Source organism: Pteronotus mesoamericanus, unplaced genomic scaffold, assembly GCF_021234165.1.
Source record: "Pteronotus mesoamericanus isolate MK-2021 breed Mesoamerican mustached bat unplaced genomic scaffold, CSHL_Meso_final contig_50, whole genome shotgun sequence".
Lineage (NCBI taxonomy): Eukaryota > Metazoa > Chordata > Mammalia > Chiroptera > Mormoopidae > Pteronotus > Pteronotus mesoamericanus.
Window position 1 is genome coordinate 4,942,576 of NW_026555186.1, and position 19,936 is coordinate 4,962,511.

The 19,936-nt window shown below is 42.1% G+C and overlaps 1 protein-coding gene across 1 annotated transcript in view; it reads left to right on the top strand.

Annotated features, from left to right (window-relative positions):
* Nucleotides 1–19,936, top strand: part of MYO10 (myosin X) — a 191,586-nt gene that overhangs the window by 93,306 nt on the left and 78,344 nt on the right. Inside the window, exons 4-9 of the mRNA XM_054578310.1 lie at nt 2,415–2,602; nt 11,388–11,522; nt 11,911–12,035; nt 12,535–12,548; nt 12,665–12,749; nt 13,401–13,504. Coding sequence (XP_054434285.1) covers nt 2,415–2,602; nt 11,388–11,522; nt 11,911–12,035; nt 12,535–12,548; nt 12,665–12,749; nt 13,401–13,504 — 651 coding nt within the window. The remainder of the gene's footprint in view (nt 1–2,414; nt 2,603–11,387; nt 11,523–11,910; nt 12,036–12,534; nt 12,549–12,664; nt 12,750–13,400; nt 13,505–19,936) is intronic.

Consider the following 19,936-nt stretch of genomic DNA (forward strand, 5'->3'; position numbering starts at 1 on the left):
TTATTTCTGGGTATGTGAGCTGTGTATCTGGCTTCTTTAATTCAGTATACTCTTCTCAGTGTTCATCTGCATTGTAGTATGCATCCATACTTCGTTTTTTCTTGTGACTGAATATTCCATCGTATGGATATAGCACATCTTGTTACCCATTTGGGTTGTGGTCTCTTATGATCACCTTTTGGGTTGTTTCCACATTTAGGCTATCATGGATAATGCTGCTATATTGCTATTAGAATACCTGTTTTTAATTCTTTTCAGCATATACCTAGAAGAGGAATCATTGGATCACATGATAATATCTCTTTTATGTTTTCAATCTTTTTTGGTTCAATATATTTCCAAAACACATTACAGACCCTCTTATATTTTAGAACAGTTATATGGAACATACAATACTTTGCTTGATGTTCCTGGCAGTCACTATGAATATAAATGATTACAAATTGCTATAATATGGTACAGATGCTCTCAGGATGTTTGGACTTTGTGTCTAGTGTTTCCTGCTTTTTCTCTGCTGTGTTGCCCAGCCTTGCCCGTGTTTGAGAGAAGGTTCTGGCATTAAGTTGCCTGGATTCAACATCTCGCCTCTACCACTTACTGGGTGTGTGACTGTACATGGAATTTTCTTTTTATGCCTCAGGTTCCTCAAAATAGGGGTAGTAATGCTTTGACCCTCCCAGAGTTACCGTGAGTGTTAAGGGGTCAGGCCCTCTGTATTAGTCTGCTAGGTCTGTCCTAACAAAATACCACTGTGCAGGTGGCTTACACAATAGAAATTGATTTTCTCTCAGTTCTGGAGGCTAGAAGTCCAAGGTCAAGATACCTGGTGGGGCTGATTACTTCTGAGGGCTCTCTCCTTAACTTGCAGATGGCCGCCTTCTTGCTGTGACTTCATACGTGTTTTTTCAAATCCTCATCAGAGGACACACTTACTGAGTTTACAGAGAGGGGAAGGGAGGGAGAGGGAGTGAGAGAGGGTGAGAAACATCTGTGTAAGAGAGAAACATTGATTCATTGCCTCTCATATGCACCACAAACAAGGACCAAACCTGCAACCTAGCCTTGTGCCCTGACCGGGAATTGAACCTGAGACCTTTTCATCTGTGGGACGACACTTAAGCACACTGAGCCACGACCTCATTGGTCTTTATTTGTGCACACACATCTCTGGTGTATCTCTGTGTATCCAAATCTTTTTCTTGTAAGAACACCAGTCAGATCGGATTGGTGCCCACTTTAATGGTTAACTTAAACATTCCTTTAAAGGCCGTATCTCCACATACAGTATAGTTATATTTTTAGGTGGTGGGGATTTAGGGCTTCAATATATGGTTTTAGCCCCTAACACCCCTAAAGCCCTTGGCACAGCGCATGCGTGCCGTGAAAGCTGGCTGGTGGGCGGTGGCGGTTGCCGGACTCTGCCTCCTCCCCTTCTGATGGGCTTTTTCAGTCAGGTCTGAGCTGGGAACTAGACAGCCGAACTTTATTAGCATTTCTTGCAGAAGTGCAAGTGAATACTTATGTCCGTATGGAAGAGACACAAGGCATTCCATTTTAATAACTTAGTGGCCTGTGTCTTGCTGCTCGGAAGGTATTGCTTAATTTCTGGCCTGGCTTTTGTTCCAGAAAGGTAAGCTTGTCTGTCTGCTAAGTTCCAAGTAAGTGATATGGCACTTTAGGAGGCATTTGAGATCACTGAATACCTGGTACTTTCAAAATGGTCTTGTTACTTTTTAAATGTTGTGTCTGAATACACATAACGTCAGAATTACCATTTTGGCTACTTTTAAGTGTGCAATTCAGTGCATTAAATACATTTGCACTACAGGGGTGATCACTTTGTAAGTTATATAAATGTCTCATCATAGGGTTATACATGTCAAACTAATGTACTTCAACTGTAATTTAAAAATAAAAAATTTTTGAAAATTACATTTGCAATGTTACGCAACCATAACCACCATCTCCAGGAGGTTCTCACCATCCCAAACAGAAGCTCTGTCCCCATTAAACAGTAACTCTCCTCCATCTTCCCCCTAGCCCGTCTGCCACCTGACAAGGACAGTGTTAAGAAGTCATGGGGGACAGGGATTGGGGCCTGGGCTGCTTTTCCATCTTTCTCTTGTTTTCCCTTCCTAGCAAGCTCTCTTTGAAATGGCTTCATTCGTTGGTACAGAATGACCAGAGTTTGTACCAAAGAGTCATGGGAAAAGTGTACGCAGTGGAGAGCAGAAGCCCTCTATCCCCCTAGCGGACACTCAGGTGGCTTCTGTAAAAGCTCAGGCCTCAGTGACACGTCCTCTTAAGCTGCATGCCGTCTCTCTCTGTCCGTCCCAGTGTGGGTGAAGGTGCGAAACCCGTGCCTAGCGATTCCCCCCAGTGCCGTGTGTAACTGGGTGTCCCTGTGCTTGCAGACCTACATCGGCTCCATCATCGCCTCCGTGAACCCCTACAAGACCATCCCCGGTCTGTACGAGCGCGTCACCATGGAGCGCTACAGCAAGAGCCACCTGGGCGAGCTGCCCCCGCACGTCTTTGCCGTCGCTAACGAGTGCTACCGCTGCCTGTGGAAGCGCCATGACAACCAGTGTGTCCTCATCAGGTAACCACCCAACCTACCGGGAGGCTGGAGACGGGACCTCTGGAGGGGCAGCCTTCTGAACCCACCCGCGGAGTCTCTGCAGGCAGCGCTTTCTCAGCCAGCCCCAGCCCCCACTCTGCTGAGCACATTCGAGCAAAAAATTCCTAAGTACCTGAATTGCTCAGATGAAGTTTTCCTTTTGAAAAGCTGTCTAACTACAGCTTTCAGGAGACAGGAGGAGCTCACATAGAAAAGCAAGGTGTACTAATTTGTTGACTTTTGTCCTTAGAATAATTACTCCATTTGTTTCCCCCCTTTTTTTAATTGCCTTAATTGTTTTTTAGTTTCTTTCAACTGTGAGATATGGTCTTTCAATGGATTTGAAGAAGTGTTGCCTAGTTCTTTCAAATTAAAATGTTTGATATTCCAGAGCACTAGATGGGATTGTTATTATGTTTGAGCAAGGTTTCTTTTCTTCTCTCATACAGTGCAATTATTCTAGAGATGGAATCTCCCAAATGGGAGAGTTTTTAATGGTTTTAATTAGATGCTCCTAAAGTATACCTTTGAATTGGGTCCAGAAAAGGGATTATTATGAATATGTTAATGAAATGATAGAAGGGCACGTGTATTGTATTTAATTTTTTTGGTGAGAGAGAAGGAGGGGCCTTGACATTATTTCAGCTCAGTCTTATTTATTAAACCACCGGAAGCCCCACTATCAAACTTTTTATTCCTAGGAACTGTCTTACAAAAATAGAATCTATTTCTTTAAAAACTTCTTAGTTTTATCAACTAATTCAAAGTGCCTCATCACCTATATTCGAGTGAAATCTATTGGCTCTTCTTCTGCACTGTTTACACTGGAATCCTGTTCTAGGCGTAATCAGAGCACCCTGGAAAAGCATCCAAGGCAGGCGAGCTGAACGTCACTTTCAGTGCGGTTCCCATGGAGTCTCCAGGCCCTTCATTCACGTGTCTTCCAGGCATTCGCTCCTGGAGCTCGGCTCTTACTGAGAATCAGTAGTGTATAAACAGAGCTGCAGAGTGAAAGGACATTTTGACATCTATCTTAGATGGCTTTCTAGTCCCAACATGTGCCACAATAATTACACTATTTCCAGAGGAAAGGGGTGTTTGGATTTGGGGAGGATGGCAAATAAGACCCCACCCACCCTCCCAGTTTCTGATTCGATGGAAGTCAGGCCCAGGAGACAGATGGATAGCCATATGGCAGCTTTAGACTTCCAGCCAATGAGGTTGCTAGGATGGCAGCCCAAAATTAGACAGACTCACCTGGTCATTGTGGGAACAGGCAGGTAACTGGTGGCCACAATCCCTGTGGGAAGCCAGTTCCCAGATGGTGAGGAACAGACCAGCCCTTCCCCCAGTTCACCTGTCAGAGAAGCCACGCCTGTTCCTATAGGAGTTGGGGGGCGGCAGGCAGACATGCCAGTGGAGGCCCTTCGTTGAAACCTCAGGGAAGGGAACTGGAGGGGCCCCCAGGCACGGACATTTGCGAGGTGCTCACCCTGCCCTGTGTGGTATCTGACTGAAGATGGGTAAGAAAAAATGGCTGCCCTTTTTTGAAGGGTTAACTGTATTAGACCCTGTGCCAAGCACTTCACAGGCATCAACTCACTGAAACCTTCCCACAGCCCTTTGATTGGGATGTTCTGTATCGATGTTAGGGGGAGGGGGGGGCCTGGCTGTGCCCCGTTATGTCGACAGACAGAAAACCGCTGTCAGGGACTGTGGTCTTCTTACTGGCAGTTTTTAGCCGTAGCTTTTGTTCTTGGGTTCTTGCTTTTGTAACAATTGAGCATGATATGAACAAAAACACAGGGCCTTTCTCACTCATATTCATTCTCTCTCTCTCTCTCTCTCTCTCTCTCACTCTCACTCTCTCTCTCTCAGCCCACCTCTCTCTGCCTCCTTCTTTAAGGGGAGGGAAACATCTGGGCTGATAAATGCTCTTTTCTCCTTCACCTTACTGGTGCTAATGTGCTTGGCTATGGAAACCACACAGATAGAGGGACTGCCAGTTTATTCAGTTAAGTAAATACGAATGATTACAACTCACAGTTAATGGAAATAAAGCTACTTGCCTTGCTTCATATGAAAACAGAGCTTTTAAAAAGTACACCCTCAATAAAGTAACTCCCCTTATGACCAGAAAGACTGTTAGTGGTTCTTTCAGCTGACTTCACTAAAGTTCAGAAGTTAGAATTTAAGATCACTATTTCAGCATACAGAATCTAATTTAATGAGGTTAACGGAAATCTATTTTAAGAATATAGAATTGTTTTCCACACTTAGGAACCTGAGTATTTGCCATGATCATGGCTTGTGCTTACTACTTGAAGCAGGAAAAAATAAAAATGAGAGCTTGACTTGCTAGACAGAGCAGCTTAGGAAGAAAGCCAAAAATCAGATGAGATCACTGTGCATGTGCATGTGTGTACATGTGTAATAAAACGGAAAAGAGTTGGCATTTTCATGCCAAAGACTGTGGTCTTTAAAAGTCAGGTGGAGGAGGTGGGGGAAGGGAAGGGGGAGTGGATCCCAAGCAGAAAGCTCCCATTGTGTCAATGCTCATGTGAAAAAACGAACTGTATTCATCTAAATTAACTCAGGAAATAGTCTTTAAGAATAGATTTCTCATTAAAATGTGTTTTGGTTTTTAATAGCTCTCTACAGCAGTTTTTTGTTGTTTTTTTTTTTTAGGTGGGGGTTGCTGCTGTGGGAAAATTGAGTATAAAAATAAAAATTGCTGGATACAGGAGCCCTATTTAGATTTCCCCAGGCATAGTCTGCCCCCTCGTGGCTGCATCATGTTTTACTACTTTCAAAACATGCTGGTAGCTTTTAAATCAGAAAATAAGCTTGCTTGGAACTAGACAGGACTCAGATCAGCTTTTTCCCCCCACATGTTATGAGCCTGCATCCCTTGGCCAAGGTCCCCAGCTGGTTGGCATCAATGGCATGTCTCTAGACTTCTAGCCCAAGCTTGTTTCGTTGGTCTCATTTTCAGGGTCCTTTACCTTAGGTATGAGTTTTAACTTTTTGTTCCCATTTAAATGAATACTGATGCTATTATCGTTTTTAAAATATAAATATGTAAGTTTAAAACTTACTTGAGAATTCTTTTTTCATGTAACTGACCAGGTCAGCATTTGATCTTGGTTGATCAGTACATTTTGCGTTGACATCAGTTTTTCATACATTGTATTGGACAGGCAGAGTTCAGAATGTGTGACCTTTTAAGATATGTAGCGTAGGCAAAGCATGTGGCTAATTCACCTTTGCTGGGGACAGTGTCAGGCAGAAGGCACTCTGAACGCCAGGCTGACCTCAACAGCTGTCAGTCGGGATGGATAGAAGGCGCAACTGTCGGTGTAGGACCTCTGCTCCCTTTGTCTCTTTCGGTTTTCCAAAACCAAAGCAATTTCTTAACTACATCTTTTATATTCTGTAATGATAATTGGGTGTTCGGTATTTTTTTTTCCCCTCGGAATATATTTAGAAATGATTGAGCCACTGTGAACAGAACTTGCATCCTGGATGAGGAAGGTACCGATGCTGAGGTAATACGCCAGACTGCTATGCTAGGCTTTGGGGGTTTTTTTAAAAGAAGAGGAAGACCTGAGCACTGCCCTTCAGGAACTTCTAGTCTGACAGGAAGAAACTGGTGTAAATAATTTCAATACAGCCTGCCAAATGCTGTAATAGAAGTAATACATGGGCACCCAGAGAAGACGGTAGTAGATATTCAAAAAGAGGCCAAGAAGATATTTCATAGAGCAAGTGACATGTGATCACGAAGGAATACAGCCAGCATAGAGGGGAGGAAGGACACTGGCATTTGCAAAAACAGAGCTATCTAGCAAAACAAGGATAATTAGGAAATGGAGTGTGTGTCTGTCAGGCTGTGGGGTTTGCCAAGGGTCATGAAGGGACTGGGAAAGGCCATGGGAGGGGAATGACATTTATTGAGAAGGCAAATTGTGTGTAATCCTCAGAGAAGCCTAAGTGGCATTTTCTGTGGGGAAGCTGAGGTTCAGAGCTGGTGAGCCACTTGCTAATGGGACCAGCTATGAACAACAGACACAGGATTTGAACTTGAGTCTCCCTGTGTTCGTTTCAGAACAGAATCCTAATTCTTGGTACAGGGTGAAACTTTAAGGATTTTGTCCTGCTTGCCTAAGACCTTTGAACTGAATCCTCTAGCCACTAGAGAAGTTTCCTTGGGTCTTCTACAAGCAAGAGCATGATTGATGTATACTTTGAGAAAGCCATGTAATTGGAAAGGTTTGATTGACAGGATGGAGATGTTTGTCCGGTAACACCAAAGGCATTCTGGGTAGGCCCGGGGAGTCTGTTTCAGGCTTTGTGGGTGAGGCCATCTCTGTTACAACCACTCAGCTCTGCCCTTGAGTGTGAAAGCATTTATGGACAGTACACAAATGAACAGCTAGGCTGTGTTCCAATAAAACCTTATTTACAAAAACAGGCAGCAGGGCAGGTTTGGGGCCGTCCTTTGCTGACACACCTGCACTGGCCTGGGAGACAGGCCATGGGACGGAGAAAGGGCTCGATCACACAAATCCCTTTCCTTCCTGTGTGGCACTCCCCGCCCCCCAGCTTTCCTGGGACTTTGCTCCATCTTTGAAGTCCCCCTGCCCTGATTCTTTGGCCTCTCCCTTTCTCCTGGATATTTGGCATCATCATTTAAAAATTTCTAGTTCCATATTTTTTAAGAAGTGGATGCACCGTTGGTTCCGCAGTCCCTTACACCACATGTCCCCTGGTCTCCCTGCCGCTTCACCGCTCCAGGCTTCTTCCTCGCTCTCGGAAGCAGGCCTCAGCTCAGTCAGTTCCACCTCCTCCTCCTCTAACTAATCTGCCTTTCCTCTCTGATCTTCATGACCCCTCCTCGCCACCCCTGCTTTAACACCTGCCCCCCCACTTTCTCCTCTGAGTTCCAGACATGATCATCACAGAGCTGTTTCATGGGCCTTTCAGGGGCGGCGTGTCCTAAATGCATCCTAATTTTCTCCCAGAAATGTATTTCTCTTCATGATTTGCATTTTCAGCAAGTGAACATTCCGTTCTACCAGGTCCTAAGCCTAAGATCAAGAAGTCATTCTTGGATCTAGAAGTTGCCCCCCACCCCCGCCCCGCCGCCCCATTAAGGTAAAATTACATAGAGCTAAGTGTACTGATCTTATACGTACAGTTTGATGAGTACTGACAAATGCGCACGGCTGTGTTACCAGCGCACAGGCCGTCACACTAGCAAGCTCCTCGGCTCTCAGGAGTCATTCCCCACACCTTCCTGTCACTTACCAACCACCCCTCTGGACCAGGGCCACCTACTCTCTCTTCCTTTGTCCCTGCACAGTCTGTCCTTCGCGTCTCACTTCTCATTTCCACTCTCAAATCTTGTCTCCCCACTTCCTCTCTTGCTCCCCTCTCTCCATTCTCCACACTCCGTGCTCTACACAGCAACTCTTTAAAACCTTGAACCTGATCGCGACCCTCTCCTGTGTTAAACAGCTGCCTCATGACTTCCCGTTTTGCCAGTGAAAAAATCCTCAAAACATTTAATACGACCTACAAGGCCCCATGTCAGTACTTTGGGTTATTTTTCTTTCTTTTTCATTTCCACTCTTATCTTTATGTAAAGTGTAAGCTCATTGTGGTTCATTGGGGTGAACATGTTTTCTCCGCAGCCCGTGTTTGTCTTTGCAATCTTGTTGGCGCCAAGGGCTGAGACTCTTAATTGCCCTGGGCAAATGAGAAAAGCGTAAGACTGGGCATGTGAGTGATGTGTTTGCTCCAAGAGAAGGTGAAATAACATCGTAATTGCTGCACGAGTTACCATTCTACCATGGCTGGGATAAGGCGGGGGCGGAATAGATGAGTCACCACCCTGCCCGTGGTGGAGAAGGCTCGCGGGGCCGAAGACAAGCAGTAAGGCAGTGAGAGCGCCGAGCGAGCACGACAAGTTAGCCAGAGGGTCAGATGAGTCTTGATAATTTGGCTTTTTTGGGTGTTACATTTTCTTTGATTTGAATTCTTAAATTTATTTTGGTTTCATACTTCTATGATTACGATAAGCAAAGAAGTATATACCTAGTTACATATTTCTTTCATTATAATATTGTATATGATATCATTCATACACACACACTCTCTCTCTCTCTCTCTCTCTCCCCCCACCCCCCTCACCTTCCCTAAGGAAGATGCTTGAAGAAAATATGCTCGAATGAGAAAAATGTAGCTGGAGATTGATGTAGATTGATGTCCATGACTCCATTAATGACGGCGAGAGTCCTGGGTTGTCTTATCCTCAACCAAGTCTTTGCTGACTTTGTTGACTTTGAACGATATCTTCTCCATGATTGTATTTTTGCCATCTTGTGTTCATCAGGGTAGGCTAATTGCTGTAGCACACAGTCCTCAAATCTCAGGGGTGTAATACAAGCATGGTGTATATCTTGCTCACTTAGCAGCCCCATGTGGGAAGCTGAGAGACTTGACTTTACTCCACGTTTGTCTGGGAGATGTGTCCTTCCTTGGATGGCAGGCACATGGTTGGGGAGGGTTTTAGCCGCCAGACCTGGAAATGGCACAGATCCCTTGTGCTCAGTTGTCCAGCTGCCCTCTTGTTTAGGTGGCTGTTACTAATTGCTGTCCTTACTACCAGGGAGATTGAAATGTGGTCGACCTCTCTGTGCTGAAGAATCAAGAGGTGGGACTGGGGAATATGTAAGGTATTTCTGTCTCACGTGTTTTAACTGGAGAACTTAGACCTTTAAGTTTTGCTTGTTTTAACGTAATCATCAACAACCACTCTGTAGGTGTGTGGGATTTTTTTTATATCAAGAATTTTAAAAATCTCTTCTTGTAATTTTCTCTCAGTGTCTCTCTGTGCTGCTCGGTCAGTACATCCTTGAATGCCCCTAGTGTGCCAGCCACTGGGCCGGGCAGGTGCCCGTCACGGGAAGATGAATGCTAAGTCCCGTACTGGAAGTTTCTGGTTGCAGATAACAGAAAACCCAACCAAAGTTGACCTGACTTGCACGGGCCTTTATTATCTCAGCACAAGACAGGGCAGTTTCAGGGTTGTGGATTCAGCCACTCCTGCTGGGTGCTTCTCTGACTTTTTTGGCTTTCACTTTGTGATCTCAAGATAGGTGTGGATTCCAGGTATTTGTTGTCTGCAGCAAGGGAGGGAGGGAGAAGTTTCTACCGGTTCTCTGTGGTGTGCATGCTGACCTCCCCAGGAGCCCTCAGCACACTTGACTTTAAGTCTCTGGCTGAAATCCTGACACCTGCCCATGGCCAGCTTGCAAAGGAAATGGGATTACTACAATTGGCCTGGACCGGTGGAGATTCCCCATGGGCTTGTGGTAGCCAGCAGGGCACAGAAGGTGTCATCTCTGAGTCATTTCCTCTCCTTTATTACATGCGCTTAACCATTCACAAAGTTTTCAGCAGAGTTTCTCTTTTGTGATAACTTCCTAGGTTTTGGCACCTAACGAGCACTTCTTTACAACTTACATGGAGCACATCTGTTTATATCACCCAACTAGTAATTATTAACAGGCTGCCTTGGGATTTCGCTGGTACTGCTGTACTCATGGCCTTGGTTTACTTTTTTGTAAGATCTCTGCCTTTTTACTCCTCCTGTTCTCCCCTACAGTACCGAGCATGGTGCCTTACACAAAATTGCATTGCTCCTCCCAGATCTCTTCCATCTCTTTGTCTTCCTTGCATCCCCAGCCAGGTTGGACATGTCCAGGACCTACTACCACACGCCTGGATTATAGCTGCCGATCTCCCTGAGGGACCCCTCTCTCCTGGAACATTAACTTCAGAGCTGTGTTCTTTATAGGAGACTTTGATGAGCTGTTTTTGCCTTCCATCTCCTGCAGGTGCCTCTGAATGCTGACCTCGATCCTTTAGCCTCCTCTCTTCACCGCCTCTCCTCTCTGTCCCGCTGACCCAGCGATCATGCCATTTCCTTGTAGACCTTGCTCAACTGGCTTCTGTGCTTTCACTCAAATTGCCGTCTTAACCCAATCCTTCGCCTTTCTTCTTTGCGTGGCTTGTGTTTGTCAGTCCCTCAAGTCACAACTTGTACCTGATTTACTTCACTCATAACCCCATCCCTGCCACTGCATTGCTTTGTTCACTTATTTAACCGCCACAAAGTATACCTCTGCAGGACTTAGGATTCAGACAGACCTGGTGTTAAATTCTCACCGGGTGCTTAGCTGCTGCCTGCCTCCTAGCACTGTCCTGGGAGTGGAATGACTTAGTATGGGTTGAGTAAGTACCTCGGGATCCATTCCTTGTCCACTCAATAGGGTTTATGACTGATTGCATTTCTATGCGCATATACCTGCTTGATGGTCCCCAGAAACATACTGTTAACATGCTTATTCATTTAACAAGTTTTTTCTGACTGTCTACAACTAGCCTGGCACTGCTGAGGGGCCTGGGATATCCCAGTAGTCCTTCCCTCCCACAAAGGGCGCTGTCCTATTACCTTTCCTTAGTAAAGGTAGTTCTGTTCACCACTCATGTGCCCTAATTGGCCCTCGCCACACAAGTATGGCCAGCAGGACAAAGCACTTCTATTAATACTTTCATTTAACTCAGCTCTTGAAACAGGCATTTTGGGCGCTCTCTCTCTCTCTCTCTCTCTCTCTCTCTGCCTTTCAAGAGTGGACAGATTGATTTTTGTAAAAGAAATTATACTTAAAAGCACAAACTTTTCCATTTTGTTTTTCAGTGGTGAAAGTGGGGCAGGTAAAACCGAAAGCACTAAACTGATACTCAAGTTTTTATCAGTCATCAGTCAACAGTCTTTGGAACTCTCTTTGAAAGAGAAGACATCCTGTGTTGAACAAGCCATTCTTGAAAGCAGGTATTTATTATGTTTCTTGTTTCCAACTAATAGGATTCACTTTCCTATTCCCTATTTCCTATTCACTTTCACTGGAAAAGGGGTTTTTTCTGTGCAGTCCCAGGCTTCTATGTATAATCCCAAGCCAGCTTGAGCAGGGATGGGCTCCATGGAGCATCTCAAACCCGCACAGCAAGCTGTGAGGTCTTTCCTTCAAGATGGATGTTCACAATAAATCCATTTCAGCAAGTGCTTAGAAAGCCTGGCTCTTCAGTAAAGAAGCATAACCACCGTTGGTCCTTTTGATTTCAGATTTTTGTTGCCCTCATGCATGTTGGCATTAGTGGGGAATGTCCTTGCCATGTTCAGATCTACCCTACTTAACGCCACTCTCCTGACTTCTTTGCAGCCCCATCATGGAAGCTTTCGGCAACGCGAAGACAGTGTACAACAACAACTCCAGTCGCTTTGGGAAGTTTGTTCAGCTGAACATCTGCCAGAAAGGAAACATTCAGGGCGGGAAAATTGTAGATTGTATCCTGTTTTGTTTAGTTTTTTTTTTTCCTCTGTAGTATTTGACTGTAAGAAGAAACTGTTCTTAAGAGGACAGATGAAGAATGTGAATGAAACATTTCTGTCTGGTTTCTTCTACCTAGTTATTGCTATAATTTTACTATGCCTGACCTATTAATTTTTCTAGGAGAGAGCCATTTTTTTTTTTTTGAAATCTCTGATATCATGTCCATAATCTGAAAAAAAATGGATTTATCATCAAACATTAGCTATTTGTTGTTTGGAATCAATTCTGTCAAATATTTGGTACCTCCTAGGGTACCATGTGTCATGTTCAAAATTGGATGCAGGTGAAATAGGCTAGGCCTCGAGGGCTTATCTTTTGGCACCAGAAGTCTCAACGTCAAAGGAATGGGGAATTGTTAATTATTTGGGTAACAAAGAACATAAAATTAAAGACTAATTAAGCAGGTCATATCCTGGTTTTGTTCCTTGACTTGCCATTGCTTGTCACATGAAGATTTATTAGAAAAAGTAAGTAAACATTTAATTCACATTTTCTTTCACAGTAACAATTTTCAGAAATTACCGGTTTGTGTTAATTAAGCAGGGGAAACACCTCTGAATAGAAATCTGATTTATTTCCACAGAACCGAGTAGTAAGGCAAAATCCTGGGGAGAGGAATTACCACATATTCTATGCACTGCTGGCGGGGCTAGATCGTGAACAGAGAGGTGAGCAAATGGGACAACAGCAGAGAAATACGCGGTAACAACTCATTTTCTCTTTAAAAACCATCAGGATATGAGAAGATTTCTGTTTGGACTTTGTTGATATTCCTCCAATCGATTCAAAATGTATGAAAGTACTAAAAGATGTTGTGTTCCTTTTATAGCCAAATAATGTACATGAAAAATCATCAATAGAGAAATCTTTAATTTTGTGTTCGTTTTTGGACCCCTGGTACTTTCCTGATTTAAAGAATATTTATGAAAAAAAAATATGTACACACACACACACACACACGCACAGAGTATTACAACTGGTTTTACTTTGAAGCCACACCTGAATAAAGCTAATCTCTGAACATTTGATCTTTAAGAGGAAACAATCAAAACAGGATCCTCATTGCTTCTTGGCCTTTCGGCTAAGATCAAGGGCAAAACAAGGTCCTTATAACTTATTTTTTTTCTAACATCTCATTTAGTTTCATTAAATTCTGTTTTCCCTATCTGATGATTAAGAGAAAATTTTACCTTAATGGGGGACTTATTAACACAGAGTTATTTATGTATTTTATTTTAATGTCACAAAGTGAAAACTCAGATTTGGTTTTATTCTGACAGTCAAGTATTGATGCTACATGTTTCTTTTCCTTTTTGCAGAAGAATTTTATTTATCTGTGGCAGAAAACTACCACTACTTGAACCAATCTGGATGTGTAGAAGACAAGACAATCAGTGACAAGGAATCCTTTAGGGAAGTTATTGTAAGTTACTTTCTTATTTTTCCGTATTAATAGTGACCAAAAAACCCCCAACAGGGTTTATTTTCTGTTCCCCTTCCAAAGTTAAATAAAAACAGAAGGAATTATGTTTGCACCACTGTCTGCGGACAGCATTTTTTCCTTCCCCAATTTTGTTTTGGCTCCCTAAACTTCTCTCATTACTCCAATTTTCTGCTCTTGGTGCTGAAAGGTCTTGTGTTAGAATATAAAAACTCACTCTTATTTTTGATGAGTTGCAAAAAAGAAAAAACTTGTTTCTTTTTCCTATTTTTATTTTTGCTTTTTAAAAAATTCATTTTTTTAAAGTATGATTGATAAGCTGTCTTATATTGGTTATATTAGTTTCAGGTGTACAACATAGTGATTCAACATTTGTATACCTTACTATGGGATCACCCCACTAATTCTAGTAATCATCTGTCACGGTGTAAACTTATCACAATATTGTTGACTATATTCCTCTTCCCCTTTTCACCCATCCCCCACCCCTTCCCTCTGGTGTAATCCCTTTGGTTTCTGTTTCTGTGAGTCTGTTTTTGTTTTATTTTTAGATTCCACATATAAGTGAAACCATATGGTATTTGTTTTTCTCTGTCTGACTTATTTCACTAAGCATAATATCCTCTAGATCCATCAGTGTTACCACAAATGGCAAGATATCACTTTTTTTTTTTATTGCATGTATGTGTGTATACCACTGTTTTTTTATTCATTTATCTATCGATGGAAATCTAGGTTGCTTCCATATCTTGGCTATTGTAAATAAACCCAAGGTGAACAGAAGGAAGGACATAATAAAGATCAAAGCAGGCATAAGTGAAATAGAAAATAAAAACAGTAGAAAAGATTATGAAACTAAGATCTGGTTCTTTGAGAGGATAAATTAAATTGAAAAGTCTCTAGCAAGACTCATCAAGCAGAAGAGAGAGCGAGCACAAATGAAAGCAGAAAATGAAAGAGGATAGATTACAGCTGACACCACAGAAATACAAACAATCATTAAAGAATACTATGAACAACTTTATGCCAACAAGTTTGACAATCTGTAAGAAATGCATGAATTTTTAGAAACATATAACCTTCCAAGATAAAACCAGGAAGAAACAGAATCTGAACAGATGCGTTGCTAGCAATGAAATTGAAGCAGTCATCAAAAAACTCCCAACAAAGAAAAGCCCAGGACCAGATGGCTTCACAGGTGAATTCTACCAAACATTTAAAGAAGAATTAGTACTTATCCTTCTCAAACTAATCCAGAAAATTGAAGGGGAAGGAGCGCTTTCAAACTCCTTCTATGAGGCCAGCGTTACCCTGATATCAAAACCAGATAAAGAAACAAACAAAGAGAGAAACTTACAGGCCAATGTCCTTGGTGAACATAGATGCCAAAATTCTCAACAGAATGATTTGCTGCTTTCTTGAAGCTGGCCCACAATGCTTTGTAATCGAAGGATGTTGTTCCTGGTGACAGACAGACTCAATTACCCAAGTCGTGGTTTCATTGCAGGTCAAACTGGTTCCCTGACTGGCCACCAGGGAGCACTGGACCTCGAGGCCACCTCTGGCCTGGAGAAGGCACTCTGGTGGCTTTCCTCTGGGGGCATCATTTTCTGATGTAGAATGGTTTGTTCTTTGTTAGCTACAAGTTTATTTTTGGAGCTTGGCTAGCCTTTATTTTTAAATTGAAATGACAGGTTCTGACTTGAAATTAGGTCTTATGATGAAAGACTTTGTCATCTAGAAAGGAAGAAAATTGTGTATGTAAACTTGGCTTCATCAATATACCCAACAAGCTCACAAGGACTCTATTGTTAGAGCCTTAATATTTACTTTGCAAGAACCTTTAGTGTGGACCCATCAAAAATATCAATGACAGCTTAGCTGGTATTTATTGAAATCAGGGACTGTAATTTTTGTTTAAACTTCTGGAAATTCTAAGCAGCATAGTCAGAAAAGAGTCAAAAAATAAATGAGCAACTTTTCAGAAAGGAAAAATATTTTCTATAAAAAAAATATTCTTTCCCCCTTAACCTACAAAGTAATAAATTAGGGAATGGCTTGATTTTTTTTAAGTCCATAAAATAAGGTCCACTGCAACAAGCAAAACACATGTGCAAGTATATATAACAGTATTTAAAACCTTGCTCACTGCATAAGTGAGGAAGGCAGGATGCCGCACAGTCATCTTTCTGTGACAGTATTTTTTCAGCCGATATATGTCAGCTTTATAATTATTATATTCCTAAAAATCATAATTCTAAAATGAAGGAATAAAATCATAAGTATCATTCTCAGTCCCAGCCAGCCCACCTCTCTGCCTTGCCCAGCACTTATACCCAGGAATGACCCAGAAGTGGTTAAGGAGACACCAGGCTCTTCTGGCTGCAGTTGATCTTACGTGTTCGATGTTGTATGTTTGTGTGCCAGGCACTGGGGAGACATGCACAATCCATGCTTTCTGCTGAAAATGACTGGAACAGATTATACTGTTTGTTTGTTTTATGCAATTCATCTCAATATTTCCTGCCAACAGCAAATACCACTTAAATGTGTACCTTCATACGTGAATTCCGCAAAGCTCCTTTTTCCCGGACCACGTTCTATTGGGGCTCAAGGATATTTGTTTGCTGAGTGTGTTAAACTGCTAGTGGAGAGAAACTGTTTCTATGAGTATGTGTGAACATGTCACCACATGTGTTAATTTTTAGCTACCAAAAAATCATTATTTTTATCAACTTCAATGTCAGTATAATCTGTCAGTAGGATCTTTTAAGACTTCGCTTATTTCATTGAGAATTTATGTATTTTCAGGATTCATCATTGGTATCAACTGATGCCATTTGTGTAAATAAGTACCACCTTGGACGATGTGGCTCGGTTGGTTGGAGCATCCCCCTGTAACCAAAGGGTTGTGGGTTCACTTCCCAGTCAGGGCACATACCTCGGCTGCAAGTTCGATCCTTGGTCCTGGCGCTGACCATCCCCCGTCCAGCACGTATGAGAGGCAACCGATTGATGCTTCTCTCCCTCCCTCTCTCTCTAGAAGCAATGAAAAAATGTCCTCGGGTGAGAATTAAATAAATAAATACCTGTGACATTAGTATAAATAAGTACCTGTGAGGTATCCTGAGCTGTTTTAGGGGAACCTGCTTTTTCCTGGGGCAGGGGCAGTGACCTGCTAAATTTCATGGCCATTTTTTATGCGGCCTTCCAGGTTCCCTGTTCATTGTCCAGCCAGGATGAAAAGCTATTTCAGATCAGTAGTAACAACTAATTTATCCGGCCTCCGACACTCACTCACCAGGATGGTGGCTGATGAAATGTGATGTAGGCAAGTCCTTGAGCCATAACCTCACATTCTCTTACTGTACAATATTGAGCATTTACAGTATGCCTGGCCATGGGCCACTGTGGGATTTCTTCACCACACCAGCCTTATTGGGCACATCCATGGGTTTTTAGTCATGTGAGCCCTTATAAATGTATGCACAAATTCATGCCTCATGGGTCCAATTCGATGGAAATGTAAAGGGGTGACCTGCTACCTTGGGCTGGCCAAGCTTGGAAACATCAGTCTCTTTCAATGTTGGAAAACTTGGTAGTATAAGCAAAGTTTATATTATAAAATAATATGGCCTTACTATAACATAACATTACATAAGTTATTAAATTACTTGTAATTATTTACTGTGCTCAGAATAGTGCTTCCTTCCACTGTTGCTGTCGTACCATTTATTGAAGGTTCACCTGTGGCCCCTTTGCCTTCTGGGATGGAGTCTCCCCACTCACAGCTGATTTCTGGGACCCTGAGCAGATGTACCTCTTTGCCAGTGAACTACCCTAAATTTGCTGCTCGTCTCTGTTTGTTTCTAGTGTGCCATCCCCGCTTCCTTCAGGCCTTAACGGTCGGGGCTGAATCCCATATTTGACGCTCCCCTCCACCAGGGCCCGCCCCCCCCCCACACTTTCACAAACATTTAATTTTTATGAGCTTAATAAAGACTTGATTGAAAATACTTTGTAACTTTGTGCCAGTTTTATAACTAAATTGCTGTTTAGTGCTTCTGAACTCTACCAAGAATTTCCCAGGGTTGTGTTTGGTTTGTTTTGTTTTGTTTTTAAGCCTTGAGCTCTATTGTTGGGAAAATAAGGCAATTTAGAATAAGCCTTAAAGCACTACTCTTGCCAAAGGGGTGGAGACTGCTGCTAAAAATACCGTAAATAGGACAGTAAGAGACAATGGACGGAGGCTCTGGGTAGCAGTCCTGGCACCCTCCCCCACGCTGGCGGTAATTGGTTGCAGCCCTAAATTACCCCCATGGCGTGATTAATGCAATTACCACTTATCACCACACTCCTAATTAATTAATTCTCTTGGAGTCAGACTTGAAAGTGAAGAAGTCATGGATTTATTAATGCATAAGCACATTTTCTCCATCTGCTTTCATATCTCCACGTATAATCCTTGTATGTAATTTCAGAACTTAACCAAGAATTTTTTCATAGGGCACCTCTTGCTACTTTTCATTTGACAGTGTGAAATTTTCTGCTACTGTAAACTTTTCAAAATCTTGTTTCTTTTAGTGATGTCCAAGCCCAGGTGTTTTCATTTCTGTGATCATTCTAAGATGAGCTTAGAACATTTTTATAAATTAGTATGGAATATGTCAGGTAAATACAAGGAAAACTTTATCATGGGAAAAAGAAAATACTAGCTTTTACACAGCATTGGTGCTTTATAATTATTTTGCTGATGTCTGATTGGATCCTTACCACTGTTTCCAGTTGTTGAATATATTGTTCCATATTTCTTACCCATATTTCTTTGGTTGTAGAATAAGTAAATTTGAATAATTATTTTTCCATAGGCTTTTTATTTATAAACACTTGACTAATATATCTTATTTTTCATTAATTTCTGTTTGTACCCATGAAATGAGTCCTCTCACACTTAACTAAATCATAGTCTCTTTATTTTTTGTAATCAACTTTATTGAGATACAGTGTACATAAAATACAATGTCCCATTTAAAGAATGCTTTTTGATGAATTTTGAATTTAACACAGTCATATACCTACAGCCATAATGTAAAGGACAATTCTACACCCGAAAATTTCCTTGTGCCTTTACCCAGACAACCTAGCTACCCCACCCCCTCCCTAGGAAACCACCAGTCTTTCAGTCATAGCACATGATAGAGATTTGCCTTTCCTAGAGTTTTATGGAAGTGAAGTCACACAGAATGTACTCTCCTGTGTCTGCCTTCTTTTACTCACCCACATCCCTTGCAAGACAGTTCATCTCTTTTTATGGTGAGTAGTGTCCACTGAATAGAGAGCAGTTTGTTTATCTGTCACCTATTAGTGGTCTCATTTGTTGTTTAAAAACATGTTAACAACAGTAAAGGACATGGTAGGACGTGATGTTTATAAGCCTACTGACACCAACATATTTATAATTTTGTACATTTCCTTCCCATCCTGATTTTATTATAGTTAAAAAATGCAATTTTTAGTTTTTTCATAAAGCGAAATATAATGTGTCTGTATCATGATTTTCCTTAGAAAACTGTACATTATCCTAACAACTTTTATTTACTGTATTTCACTTGTCTAATTATAGGGTAGTTAGAATTCTTTTTTTCTGAAAGTGTCAAGATAATACTGTAGTGAAATTTTACAAAACTTTATTATTGCCATTTTCCTTGGAACAAATTTTCATCATTGAAGTTAGGGAAGATCCCTCCCTCCCTTCCTTCCTTCCTTCTTCCCTCCTCCCTCCCTTCCCTCCTCCCTCCCTTCCTTCCTCCCTCCCTTCCTCCCTCCCTCCCTCCCTTCCTTCTTCCCTCCCTCCCTCCCTCCCTTCCTTCTTCCCTCCCTCCCTCCCTCCCTTCCTTCTTCCCTCCCTCCCTCCCTCCCTTCCTTCTTCCCTTCCTCCGTCCTTGGAAAGCAGTGACGTTAGAGAGAGAATAGGTTTCTGAACTTTGGATTTGTCGAGCCTGCCTTTGAAGCTTGGCTGTGCAGCCCTGAGGATGTCCCTTGACCCCTCTGAACATTGTAAGATTGTGCCCACATGTGGCCCAGCAGTGTCGTTGCTTAATCTTATTTTCCAGAAAGATCATACTCATTTATAATACCAGTGCCCAGTACCTGAATGTCCCAGTTTCACCAATTTTAGGTTAACTTTAGAAATTTTTTGCTAATTTAATAGAAGGGATCTCCAATGTTCTTTAATTTGTGCATGTTTCATTTCTGCAAAGGAGAACATTTCTCTATGGATTTGCGCTTCCTCTCTGAGAAGGGCCTGTTTTATTTTTGTTGCTTGTGTACCTCTTAGTATAGCTCTTGCTCCTGCCCTTACAGTTTTTTTCTTTTAATTCTGTTTCCCTGCCTATTGTCTTTGCTTCTTGTTTC